Source organism: Varanus komodoensis, unplaced genomic scaffold, assembly GCF_004798865.1.
Source record: "Varanus komodoensis strain SLA01 unplaced genomic scaffold, ASM479886v1 scaffold26, whole genome shotgun sequence".
Classification (NCBI taxonomy): Eukaryota; Metazoa; Chordata; class Lepidosauria; order Squamata; family Varanidae; genus Varanus; species Varanus komodoensis.
In genome coordinates, this window is record NW_025335684.1 from 5,906,867 (window position 1) to 5,921,009 (window position 14,143).

The 14,143-nt window shown below is 38.9% G+C and overlaps 1 protein-coding gene across 4 annotated transcripts in view; it reads left to right on the top strand.

The window, feature by feature from the left end:
- USP22 (ubiquitin specific peptidase 22) overlaps positions 1-14,143 on the top strand; it is a 97,862-nt gene that overhangs the window by 31,143 nt on the left and 52,576 nt on the right. For all 4 annotated transcript variants that reach the window (XM_044433861.1, XM_044433862.1, XM_044433863.1 and 1 more), the window contains 3 exons: positions 6,557-6,670; positions 7,162-7,206; positions 11,358-11,459. In XM_044433861.1, the coding sequence (XP_044289796.1) occupies positions 6,557-6,670; positions 7,162-7,206; positions 11,358-11,459 (261 nt within the window). The remainder of the gene's footprint in view (positions 1-6,556; positions 6,671-7,161; positions 7,207-11,357; positions 11,460-14,143) is intronic.

Here is a 14,143-nt window from a genome sequence, read left to right on the forward strand (position 1 = left end):
GCTAAGTATCAGCCCTCATGATACAACTTTTTTCTTCTCTGGTTTTTTTTTTTTTAATTGGCATCATTCTAAGATTCCTGATTTGAGTTCCTGATTTTAAAAGCTTATTCCCCAATAAGTCTGGGAATTTGCAGGACTCCATACTACATTCTCTCTTTCCTGCTTTCTGTGTTATCCCATCCCTTGTTTGGAGATTGGGAGACTGTTGATGTCACCACTTGCCCTCAGTTCCTACCCAGTGGGTCAAGGTATTTTGTTCCAGTGCTTTGATTCAAGCCACCTGGGACACTAATATTGTGGAAAACTTAAATACAAATGTTTTGAATTTAAATCAGTGTGTCTAAGTCTTAATGGCTTATGCAAATAAATCCTGCTGGCAGAGGGTAGAGGAACAAATGTTTTCATATGTGTTTGCTTAAAGTGCTAGACGAAAATATTTTTAAAGCAATGGCCTGGAGTTGCACTTGATATTGTCTTCATAAGGAAAACCATTTGATCATTCCCCCCACCCTAACACAACAGTAACTGTGGTTAACTGCACATGCATCTCAGAATGATCTGAAAATATTTTTGAAGCACTTAGCGACTTTTGCTGAGCTAACATTGGTTTCCATGGAGACCTGACGAAACTGAAGACACCAAATTGTGTAGCTTTAGCAGCAAAATGGAATCTTTACATGTACTGGCAACTGGAGGCCTAGAGATGAAATCCATCTCCCAAAGGCTTTCCATCAGTCCCTGTATGGATCTCAAGCCTTTCTGCCCTCTTCAGCTACTTTTCTCTAGACCTGATACACAGCGGTCTGGCTATGCGTTTAAGAGCCACTTTTCCTATCATGAACTGCATCAGATGATTTTCAAGAGCTCTCCCTGGTTATTATTTTATTTGATCTGCCCAATAACAGCCAATCTGTGGCTGAAGGATTTGTTTCTTTGTCAAGTTAGCCCTTGATCATTTCAATATGGCTCCTGTTTTGGAAAGGTTCCTGAAGCTGCAGGTCTCAGGCTGTATAACAGGACCCTCAGCATGTGCCAGTGGCAGGCATCTTTGAGACTGAGAGGCTGTTCTGTAGGCTTGGCATGCTGAATTCCATTCCAATAGCAATTCCTTGAGTTTGCCAAGAAATAGATGATAGAGGCAAGATCCATGTTTCCAAAGAAGGAATGAGCATGAGATGGGACTGAACATTTACCCTTCACCACAGCTCCTCCTTGAATACTCTTCATTCTCACAAAGTGGTGCACAAACAAAGGCAAGGGAAGATGCAAAGGCAAGGTTGTAACATTAGCAAACATACAGACTATTTTAAGAGATGGTTTGTAGTATGCACTACCTACAATCTCTTTAAAAGCTGCCTATTTAGGCTCCTAAATATAAAGGAATTTCCACAGTTCTAGGGCCCACAGAGAAGCTTCTTTCTCTTGTCCGTGCTTACTGGCCAGTTCTATTAGCAGAAACCTTAGGCTGTAGCATAATTATTTGGGTGGTGATGATTGTTCAAATAACTGACACCCGATCTGTTTGGGGCTTTCAAAGTTGAGAATATTATTTTACCAGGAGCTTAATCAGGTGTGTATTGCTGACTTTGCTTGAGGTAGTCTCCTTGGATCTCCATAAACAGTGTGTTGAAACCAGAGAATTTGAAGGATCCCTAAGTGGACTGTGGAATCTCAGTCACCAAGAAATGTCATTTTCTAGATCTACTTGTAGCTAGCCACTTGACCTCAGAAGACCAGGAATAAATCCTTCTTAGTGGTCATGCTGTTCTAATGGAACTCCTTGCCAAAACACCCTTGGCTAGGCCTGTTCACTTACGTTCTTTCATATGTTGACTTCAAACCTTTCTGTTTAGACTAATGAACCATTGCTTCTCTCTTGTTTGTTTTGGTTGACTGCTGGATTAGCTTTAAATTGTTCTCTACATTACACTTTTGATTTGCATTATAAGCCAATTTAAACATCTGCTGTCCCTAGAAATCTTTAAGAAAAGCCAAGCAATTCGGAAAGCAGGTTGAAGATCAGACTGGTGATGCCAGCATTTTAACCTGACATTTGTGGCCTTCTGAGGAGTAGCGGAGGTACTATACTTGGAGGAACTGCCATCTTGCCATGCCCTGGTTGTAACTCACAACCAGCTTGCACACTCCATAAATGTCAGACTTCTCTATACTGTATCACTCTCTTTGCTCCTCGATTATTAGATGTGGTGAACAGAAGGCTGTAGCTTCTTAACTAATCATTGAAATGTGCTGTTAGAACACTTATGCCTCTTGAAGTCTGTGATAGATGTGCTCTGGGGACTATCTCCAGCTAAATCTAACGCAATTTCAGTCATGGAAGATCTTGCTGACTTATCCTTGAGGTCTGGAAAATCCTTTTGGTGGTGGAGCCCATCCCATGGGCAGCAGAAAAGTCAAATTCCTGCTTTCTCTATATGACTACCCTGGTGATATACTCCCAATCCCATTCTTCATGTCACGGCTAGAGAGATTTTAAAAAAGAAAGAGAAGATAATGAGGCTCATAGGATGGAAAAGTTATGTCTGAACTACATTAGTCATGGCTACTTACAATATTGTCTAGGAAAAACTGACTTGTGATCTGTCGAACACTTGAAATTTGTCAACAGCTATTCCTGTGGTTACTTGATTCCTAGTTGAACAACACCTCTTCTCTGATTTTTTAAATTGAAATTTCACCAAAGAGTCAATTCAGCATGAGAAAATGGTTTGACATTCATTGGTAAGGCATTATACGCACAGAACTGTAATGGCCATAAATGTAGGCAGAGCTCTGCCCATTTTGATGTGCCAAGAATCTAATACCATGCATTTGGAGAGAGGAGTCAGAGAGGAAGATTTTGAAATTGAAAATCTCATTTAATGGAAAAGACCAAAATATATTACAGGTCAACAAATAGGCCCAGTTTCAGAGCAAGATCTGGAAAACCAAATCTCCCTTCTCTAACTTGGAAGTTGCATTTCTTTCAAGGATTTTGTGACCAGGCGGACCCTCACCCAGGCCTATAAAGCCAAGCATTGAGTTTTTAAAAGTATTTGCCAAGTCTAAGTAGCGAAATCCTATGTATAACATAGCTAGAGGTGTGATATTCATCTTAGGTGTATTTACCACACAGACTCAATTTTAAAGATACCCATCTATCTAAACAGCTTCAACTGTGGGGTATTATAGGAATGAAAATAATAATAGTTGTTGCCATCAATATCCCATGAGATCTCATTAATCATCATCAAATTTAGCTTGATCATTTGCAATATCTCTGGGAATGAGTAATAAGATCTAGGCACCATTGAAATTGCCATTGAAAATCTATGAGATACTGTATCTCCAATCATAATCACTTCAGACTTTGAGTTAATTGAACAGAGAGACATAGTAGCAAAAGTATTAACTTCATCAAAGCTGGAACAGATGATCTTTCATTATTTACCTTGAAACGTGAGTCACATGCCAGAGGCCCCAAATATATGTTAATGGAGAAAGTGAACATCCCTATTGGTTAATTTTCCCAAATGAACGATGAGAAGAGATCATTTCTCATAATTTTAGCTCTTGGAGTTGAATGTAAAATTCTGCCCAAATCTGAAAATTCTACAGAAAAGCTGAAATTACACAGCATGGCAAAAATAAATTTCCAATGCATTTTTAGAGGTCTTTTCACTGTCTTGAAGAAACAATGGGAACCTGATGTGTTTTATGAGTACTGAAAGCTATCAGACAAATAATCTGCGAGCCCCCTTCTCTGATTAATAAAATCCATGTGATTTGCTCAAACCAGTGTTGTAATAACTTGTTGCAATTTTTGAAGTTAATGTTTTAGTCTCTACATTAATGAAATAGGTCAGCAGTGCAGTAAATGTGAAGCTTGCCAGGCTTAAAAATCAATGTAACATATGCATCATTTAACAATGAAGAAAGGGAGTCCAATTCAAAGATATGGGCGTAAAAGATGATAAAGCTCTGGAACTAACAGGTTGGAAAATGTTTTATACCACTCATTTGGAAATCCATCTGGACCAGGTGATTTCCCAGTATTTATGTATGTACTTGCTTTCATAATTTATTCAGTATGCAAAGGAGCTGGGAGAAACTGTAGTTGTGAGGAATCTAAACATGGTAAATCAACATGAGGAAAAGAAGCTCCTTACTTTGATGTCTTACTACAAATCAGATTTTTTTTTTTTAAAACTGTGAGTTTATATCCATAGGAGAGGTGTATATAGCATCATATTTAATAGCTGAAATAAAATCCAGTGGTTTTGCTATTTAAAGCAACATGCCAGGATCTTGGCATATGTTGTTTTGGTGAAAGAAGAAATTCAGTTTGTTGAAAGCTGAGATTCTAAATTCTTTGTACTGTAGAAACGCTCCAGCAGAAATATTACTTTTTTGTAGAAATAGAAGTGTGGAAAAAGGGACTGGGTTGTGACTGCGAGCAGCATCCTTACCTGTGAGATTATTTGTGTAGGCATGTCATGGGCGGAGCCAGCTGGAACTGGGGGTCAGAGTAGATGGCCCAGGAGACCCCTTCTGACTTGCTCTGTTTCTATGTGTAGTCTCAAATGTAGATAATACCGTGAGTTCATGAAGGATCAGGACAAGAAGCGTGGTCCCACTCTCTCCCCAGTACACATTTCTACACCAAATGAAAAAGTGACATGCAAAGTTGTGACACTTTGGATTTTTTGGGTATTTTGAAATCCTACATTTAAATCCTACATTTAAAGCATAGGTGAAGTGGTGTGACAGTTTTGCTGGTCAGGAGTTTAGAAGCAGACTGGCTAGGGAATGTTGGGAGCCGCAGGATTCGTCATGCACAGGATTACATCCTAAGGCACTTGAGTCAATTCAGATTTTTTTAAGTTGCACTTCCTCTCTGTCTCTTAGACATTGCAACCTGTTCAGGCTTGCAGAAACAGATAGGCTCACCCATGAACCACCATGCGCAAATTTCTCTGTGCATACATATCTGGTGCAAGTAGAGTCTTTGAATATGTATATTGATAAATTTGTGGTTGTCGTACATGGAACAAAGCAACACATCTGGACAGGAGGTGGCGAATGTGTAAGTGACTTGGCAATTATACTGCACATATTCTCCAAAGAGGGCTATTAAGTTTTGCTCATGGTATGCCCAAGTTTGCTTCCGAAGGGCAATTCAGTTTGTGCATGGTACTACATGCACCTGTCCTATTCATAAAATGTTTGAGTAACAACACTGTGAAAATACTTTGAGATGAACAATTCATAAATAAGTGAGATTTCAGTGGCTCTTTATTTTAACAAAACAGCAAAAGACAAACTTCTTGAAGGGCTTAAGATGGTAAACAATGTATTTGAAAATGCCTTTCTTAAAAAATGAGTGGCAGAATTAATAAGGTAGTGATGTCTGATGGATTTCTTGAGAGTGGGGAAGAGAAGAGACAAATTCTACAGGGTGGCTGCCATAACTGTCAGAGTCCTATTCCACCCCTGCACAGTTCTCTGATTACGTGAGGGAAAGTGAAACAAGGCCTCAGTTGCTGTGGAAGCTTGAGTGGTAAGGCAGAGGAGTCACAGGAGAAAAGCTGCTCACCTGAGAGATACCAAGCTCAGGTCATTAGTACCATTGAAAGAGAGAAATGGGACCAGAACCTTGAATTAAGTCTGCAAATTATTCACCAGCCTGTACAGATGCCTTGAAACAAGGTGGTCTGTGTTCTCTGCCGTCTGTTCTTGTCAGTAGGCAACAGAGCTTCTGCATTGCTTCAAAAGCACCCCTAGAAGGAGTCTGTGTTGTTTGTTGCCTAATTACACCAGGCTCGACAAGCACTTCTGCTTGCCCTCTTATTTATCACACCTAGCCTTCTGGAGTGGTTGGTGGTAGGCCATGCATTTTTGCTTTGTTCTACAGACTTGTCTGTCTTGTAATCTGTATATCTTGCACATTTTGCTAGACCTACATTTATGTTGTTGAGAGACATGAAAATGTTTTGAGAAATGTGTGGATATATAGTTCACAAGAAATTTACTTTGGATTTTGTTTTGGGTTTTTTAAAATATATTTTTTTAAAAAATGAAATCTTTGCCCACTCTGACTTCATGTTCAGAGCAAAGACAGTAAACATCTTGCTACTATTCTGGCTTTGATGTAGTTCACTGAAAGTGAACATCTTACTTCCATTTCTGTATCATTAATTAAATGCATTTCAGTTAGCAACCTGTTTTTATTTTCTGCATCTTAGTTCTTGTTAGAGGCATTCCTATAGATAGGATTTGCATAATATTGGTCATGTTGAGTTTAAATTCAGGAATCTATGGCAATAAACACATTTTAACTAAGGAGAGAAGCTGGGAAACTTGAAACACTGATTGATTATTTTGTCTACTTGTCTGTAGAATGGTAACTGGCTTAAATTTTGTCATGTAATATAGTTCATTTTGGTGTTTTAACTTTCTTTTCCTTGATGAGGAGAGACAATTGTGGAAATCAGGTTCTATATTTGAAAATTTTACATTTCTGTGTTTTTCTCTTCTCCCCTTTCTGTTTCCACAGCCATAGACCTTTTGTATGGGGGTATATACTGCTTTATGTGTCAAGATTACATATACGACAAAGATATGGAACAAATTGCCAAAGAAGAACAACGGAAAGCTTGGAAACTACAAGGTTTGGTTTTCTTTAAGTATCTGCCTGAACAAATGCTCATTTATGCTCTTAATGATACCTGGCTGTCCCACCCATCAAAGATAGAAACCAATAAGTGGTGCATTGACATTTCTCTGGGGTATCAGTTCAAGTTGTGGGAGATAGGAATGTAGAAACTACTTTTCCTTTGTGGCTGGCTAGCATGTTTAATATGCTCAGCTCACTAAATCATAGTCAAACTAAGTTTTAAACATTGCATCCAATGAAATAATTTGGTCCTTCTGGTGCAACGTTAAAGATGAGAGCAAGTCTACCTTTTTGACCATAGTGGACAAAAGATCTGTATTATTCATATGAAATGCCACCTTTTCCCAGTATATTTATCTCATAGAATGTGCCAGCTTTATAAGCAACACATATAGTATGTATATCTGTAAATATTAACACACAAGTATATGTACACACATTTGTTTTATTATTCAGTTTGCTTTCCCTAATTTTTTCTTTTTTAGCCTTCACCCCAACAATGGTTTCTCACTACCAGTGTACAATGACAGGTAAGAAGTGTGAGCTGGCAACACATTTCACTAACAAGCGTCCCTTTGCTGATTATCTGCCATTTTTAGATAAAAATCATGGCTTTGTTTTTCTGTTATACAGAATATGTATTGGGGGTCAAGAAGTCATTAAACTTTGCATTACCTTCTCATGGCTGAGCTATTCCAAAATCTGAAGGAATGTGACAGATTAGATTATTTTGACCAACTTGAGGCATTTTAAAAAAGCTCTTTCTAAATCTAGGTTTACTTGCTCCAAGAAATGAGACCTTAACAGTAAGGGTTACAACACCATTGCAACATTTTCTTGAGTGATACTATTACTATGTGCTGAAGGATCATTCCTCATCCCCAACCTAACTCTTTTGACCTCTTCTTTTTGGAGTAGTTCAGTCAGAGGAAGGAGAAAGATGGATTTTGATATAAGAAAGTGATGCTATTAAAAGTTTTCATTTGAAATGACTTTTGCATAAAATTTCAGGAGAATGACTCCAAATATTGGAGAAGGTATTTTTATACCTTGTATTTTGTTTGGAAATTGAATAACCTCTTCAACATGTTAAAATGCGTTTGAGATATTAACTCAGAAGAGCAAAACAGCTGCACTAGACTTAACATTTGTGGATTGTAGTCTGGGATTCCAGGCTCAGTGTCAAACTTGCTTCCAACTACTATTGAAGTAGTACACAACTACTATGACTTGTGTACGTGTGTGGGGCATGGTGTAATACTAATGTGTGGGGTTTTACGGTACGCTCCTTGAATTCCCCTCTCCCATAATACAGGTGAGAGATAGACATTTGGAATATTGTGCAGGCAACGGTAGCCTTAATTTAGCTGAGGGCACCAGCATCAGTTCATCTTTATTAATAAATGGTTACACAGATAGCATTAGTAGTAATATTTTAAAATGAAAATCAAAGATCAAAACCAATAAATGGAGCATTAAGTGGACACAGAGATTTTTTATAGTATAGTGGTGGGAAGTGTTGGTTGGGGATGGTCAGGTTTAATTGCCACTCTGCTTGAAACTGACTTGGTGGATTTAGTCAAGCAGCTTCAGTCTTTCAGCTTCAGTCTACCAACGTACTGACAAGTTTCGCTATATTATTTAATGAGAGAGGAGCATAGGAAGCTGCACCATTCCATATGGGACAATTTGTCTGTCCAGTCCAGTATTACCTACTTGAGCAGAAAGTCTCCATGCTCTCAGGTGGAGATCGTTTACCTGCTACTTGACTTTTGTTAGCTGGAGACGCCAAGAATAAGATGGAGCCCAGGACCTTCTGAATGCAAAGCACGTGCTCTTGCACTGAGCTGTGGTCCTTCGCCTAAAGACGTTCCAGCCGTTCCTTATGAGGAAGGAGCCACTTCCTCTCTCCTCCATTCCATTGCTTCTGCCCAAACCTCAGGAAGGGACAGAGGGTGACTATCCTTTCCGTCCTCACAGTTTTATGAGGCAAATTAAACTCAGAGAGCAACTGGCAAAAGTTGCAAAATGGCAGTGCTAATTTCAAAGAGCAGAGTTTTTCTCACTTTGTAGGGAAAGAAATCTCTTCTGTGTTAGATCCCCTCGACATTCTGTACATTTGTATTCTGCTGATCTGGTCATTCCCAATTTGGGTCTGTGATTCTGGTTAACACATACTGTTTCCATAGAATTATTTTATACCTTGACAATGTGCTCAAACAAGCAATGAAGTATTGGCATCAATATTCCCAAATATTTGAAAGTGGTGGCATGGTGTGTTTTGCATGTTTTCCAAGGAAATTGAGACATTCTAAGTTGTTAACTTGGTTGTATTCCAAAATTGAAGACAAACTTTATTTTCTTCCTTACTGAAGAGAATCTACAGAAGTCTAAGCTGTTTTGCTCTATATGTTTAACTGTGTGTATTTGTCATTGCTGCTTAGTGGGCAGTTGGATCACCACTTTTTTTGTGAAGCAATTTAGTCTTGTTTCTGTTAAATGTTCTGTTAGACACTAACACACACAAACATGCTTGGATATTCAACTTGCTGTGCTATATCTAATGCATATTTGATGTGCATACTGAATATTCTACTGAGACCCCTTTTATCCAAACCCACTGACAGATTAAAGTGTCAGCTCCTGCTTGCCAGCTGAGGCATAGCAATGCCAGGTTTGTAAGGTTCTCTATCAGTTAAACCAGTAATAGTTTGTGGGCATGGATGGGTGCTTGTGCTAAATACAGTCTCTGTTGAAGGGTAATTTGAAACCTTTGTTGAAAAGACCCAAAATAAGCTTTCAGCAAAGTAGTTTCATTGTATGTATGCTTTTGTAATGGCACAGCATTTATCATTGCAAATACTGTGAGAGTATATTGTATTCAAAGCAGGATAGATGTTTAATTCAATATTTAATAGAAATTGGCTCTCCTTTTATTTTTGTGGGTGGTAGTTTCTCCTCTTCAGTTGTTAGGGGACTAGGTCAGGTGAATAGAAAATAGCCAAGTGATTCTAAGTAGCGATTTTGCAGTAAAGACTAATTGTTCCCTTTTCTCCTGGTGGGGTTTCTTCTATTGTTGAATCTAAGATAGTGAACTTCTAGTATTGAAAAATAATTTCCAATCCTATGCATGTTTGATTGGAGAATATTGGGAGCTTTAAGAGAATTTTCCGTCTAAACATGCATAGGATGTGCCTTTAGGCTTTCTGGGGGGCATAATCCTGCTGTAAAAATGGTACTTGGAGCTACAAGTGGTGCAAGTTAAAAATACAGGAACATAGAACATTTTTTTGGGGTACGGAAAGATGTTAGGGAAGAGTGAGTGCCTTTTGAACATGCAGGTCAGAAACAATTCCACAGTGTATATGATGCACAATATACCTGGCGCTCTAGCTATGCTCACCGGTCACTTCTAACTCATGTTTGATCACTTACCTTTTGTATTGCTACTTTCACTCCAAACAAGGTGAACTTAAATGTAAATCTCAGTTTGATAATACTGCTTTTTGTAATACCCAGATTGCGGCCCAAATGGACTGGTAGTATTGAAGACTGAAAATCTAAAATCTTTCCTCATCTAATCTGTTTTGCTAACAACTTTTCTGACGGCTCAGCTCTTCCCTGTCTTTGAATAGTGATCTTCTCACCACTGCATCCCTTTCCCCAAGCATTGCTGCTTTGTTTAGATGACAAAGTTTCAAAGAACACTCTTTAAGATAAGAGTGGTATTTTTTTTGTTCTTGTTGTTCGATGACAGTCTAACACGGTAAAATCAGTGCCACTATTTTTCAGCTTAACTGAATTTTATAGCCTACATTCAAAGAGCTGTTTAGACCCATTCAGGGGGTTTGCGCTAGCCTAACGGCATCTTTGACTTTTTTTTCTTGGAATACTTGATTACGAAACTGGCCTTTGAAACACTACTCACTTGAACATACTGTTTGCCATATAGGGACTTTTCTCTAAAAAAGACATTATAGAATGCTCCCTTTTGCTCACAGAACTTTTTTATGGTTCTTTCGGTCCTGACATACATTTCTTATGAGTCCATCTGCTGTGATAATTTTAAGGGAGTTTTAATTCTAGTGTATCCTGAAAAGTGTGCTATAAGAAATACACTTTGGTAGCATTTATAACTGATCAGATTCTTCATTGTATCTCTTAAGTAGCTGTGTATCTGTCCAGCAGGTTGGATTTCTTTTTCGTTCTGTTGTGTTTGACTATATTTTATTGAATGATATGGGCACAGTGCTGCCTGTATTTAGTTTCAAGCCATGGTTGTGCTGGCAGTATGACCTTTCTGAACCCAAAGAGAATGGGGGAGCGCTTGAAACAAATTCCGTCATGAATGGCGATCTGCTGTTGTGCTTTTAATTGTGAAGGGTTTTTTCACCCATTGTTGGGGATGAGGAGAGGAGGGAGAACTGTTACTTGGAAACGGGTAGGAATTCTATACAAGTAGCTGTTTTTGTGTGCTTTTAGCACATGTTTATGGGAACATATTGTGAAGGTCAATTGCTGCCTTTCTGAACTGTAGATTAAAACAAGCCAACTGTTGGGGTGATATGTATAGGGAATCCAACGTAATGGCTGCTGCACTTTACACTGGAAAGTATTCCTGTACTTTTTTGGCAGGCAGCCCCCTGAAATATATATATGTGTGTTTCTTTTGATTACTCAGGTATTGGAGAGAAGTATTCAACATGGGAGCCAACCAAACGAGAGTTAGAGCTGCTTCGACACAACCCCAAGCGGAGAAAAATAACTACAAACTGCACCATAGGTAAGTGAGACTTTGCATTTTCCACACCATTCCACAATAGTTTGCAGTATCCTTGCTTCATGATGACTTTATATATATATATCCTTTTTTTAAATCGTCCCATGGGACAGCTGTTTGACTTCCATCTTTTCCTCAGTTAAAGTACTGAAGATAGTGAGTCACCATTGGAAGCTTCACAGGGGGGACTTGCATACTGTTCTCATTAATTCTAAGGGGCAAAATATTGCTGCTGCTGCTGCTTAACTCTGGAGATGTAGTGACCCTGTAAGAGAAGGACCACAAGCTATTCCTTCAGCTGCTCTAGGCTGCATCAACAGAACATTGTGCTCCAACAGTCAAATTGGAGCATTCACTTTCTTGAGGACAGCAGTTAGCAAGTGAAACTCATGGCTGCTTTATGATACAGACTTCTCATGGAACCCTTTAGACTTTCTCATTTCTTCACTGATCATGCAATTTGGCAGTTCCATATTTTTGCTTCTAATTATTTGCACTCTCACTGTAGGCTTCAGAGAGAGTGGCTCTGAAGGACAGGTGTGACTTGAAATGGCCAGGAAAAGAGGATTTGCATGAAACTGTGTTGCTTCTGGACCTTGTCTAAATAATGGATGATCTGCCTGTCAATCACTTGAGACCTTTTAGAAGAGGCTTTAACTATATAGAGACTTGATGTGCTGGGGAAATTAGGATTGCATTTATCTTCCCCACCCCTGGATCATTGGATACATAAACTGTTCTCCTTGTTCCAGTAGGAGCCTAATCAATACAAAGGCCACCTCTCAATTCTGAAAATTAACAGTCTCAGATTTGTGACTGCATATTCTATACACCTAGAATCCTACTCAGTCATGAAGTCCAGAATAGAGAAATCAGGCATACGTAAGAAGCAGCCTTGTAGTGAATCAATCCATCTAACCCAGTATTGTGAATACATACTGGCAATGGCTTTCCAGTCCTTTAGGCAGGAGTTTTCCAGGTCTATTTGGTGATGTTAGGAATTAAACTTCTTCGTGCAAAGCATGTACTTTACCACTGAGTAACATCCTCTCCCACACCTAGGAGCAGGACAGGTTTTCAGAACGCCTGTTCCCTCAAGCCATGTAGGTTCTGTTTACTACTGCATAGGCTTTTGATTATCTTATTTGTAGTCAAAGCATATTGAGACCCCTTGCAGGGTTGCCTTGCAGTATTCATTAGCAGGAGGGTAATATTAATAATCTCTCTCTGCCCCAGTCAAGGAATAGGGGCCTTTGTACAGTGCTTTTGAAGCCTTTCCAGTTGAACAGTGGGAGAAAAATGCTGTAAATTTGTAAAGAAAGGTGCAATGCGACCAGCGGCAAGAAGAAGCACAGCTTCATTATGACAACCTAGGTATGACATGCTGCAAAATAGCATGAAAATGTCATGTAGAGTTGGCAGGAACTTCAGCCAAAAGTGCAAAGGAGCTGTTAACTCTGGGTGTCAGTGGTTTTTCTCATGTGTTCCTCAGCATGGACGGCCCTGCTCAGCTCTAATAGATACACATATCCCCACCCGTCTGGCACAGACATTAACACTCCAACTGTGGGTTGAGCCCAGACGTGCGGTGGGTGTGCGTGTGCATTCCTGCACACACAGTTCCAGTGGGGGTTAAGGCTTTAAGTCAAGTTGTACCTGCCTTCTCTCTCAGCCAGAATCTTTGTAGATTGTTCCAACTGAATTTCTGACATCACCTTTATTCTCCTGTCATCTCATTGTACTTTGTGGTGCAGGGAGTTCAGAAAGTTACTGCTCTGATCTCTACATTTCCCTGGGCATGGCTTCTGGGGGAGGGCAGGCAGCGATCTTATGCCCTATTTTTTCCCCAAATGACAGCATGGATTACTTGCATAGTCTACAAATCCTTGCATGTAAATAATTTTAATGTACATGATCTGTTAACTTACTCTTCTAAATCATTTACTTCTCTCTCATCTTTTATGTGTATGTGTTTATTGTTTCTTAGCGTATAACTTCTTTTTTGGAAAAATCTTATAAAACAGCTCTTTATTCATCTACACGTTCCTGTATATTTTTCGTTGTCTTTGAGTTTTGGCACAATCTGTCTTCAAGTATGTAATCTTGGTGGTTAATTTTTCCCTACAGTAGTAAAAGTAATTACTCAGTTTTCTTTAAGTTCTCTGTTTAAGAGGTGACATACATCAGAATGATTACATTACACAACATATAAAATAGCTAAAAACTATTTTTATTTTAAAAAGTAGAAGTGTCTCCGGTAGGTGAAGGCAACATGATGCCTGAGGAATGAATAATACTTCTAGATACTCTTCCTGGTACCCACCAAAATGTTCTACCTTTCCCACTTTTTTCTTTTCAATATTGCAGGACACGTTGAATAGTTGACAGTATGTAGAACTTGTAAAAATGAAATTCATTTTCATTTGGGCTTAGTAATGCTGCTGCTCAAAGACATTTTGTTTCTCTTAAAGGAAATCTTTTTATTCCATAAACGTTCCTCAGCTACAGTGTTTGGGTGTGTCTTGGGGTGGCGAATGGGTCTTGAAATACAAGGGAGGAGGGAAATAGAGTTTATAGCAGGCTATTAAGACATCAGGGATTGCCTGTAGTAGACATTAATGAAACTGTTTAATTTTCTTTGGTAAGCAATGATTAAGTAGGCATGTTTCCACTTCACTCATCCAGCT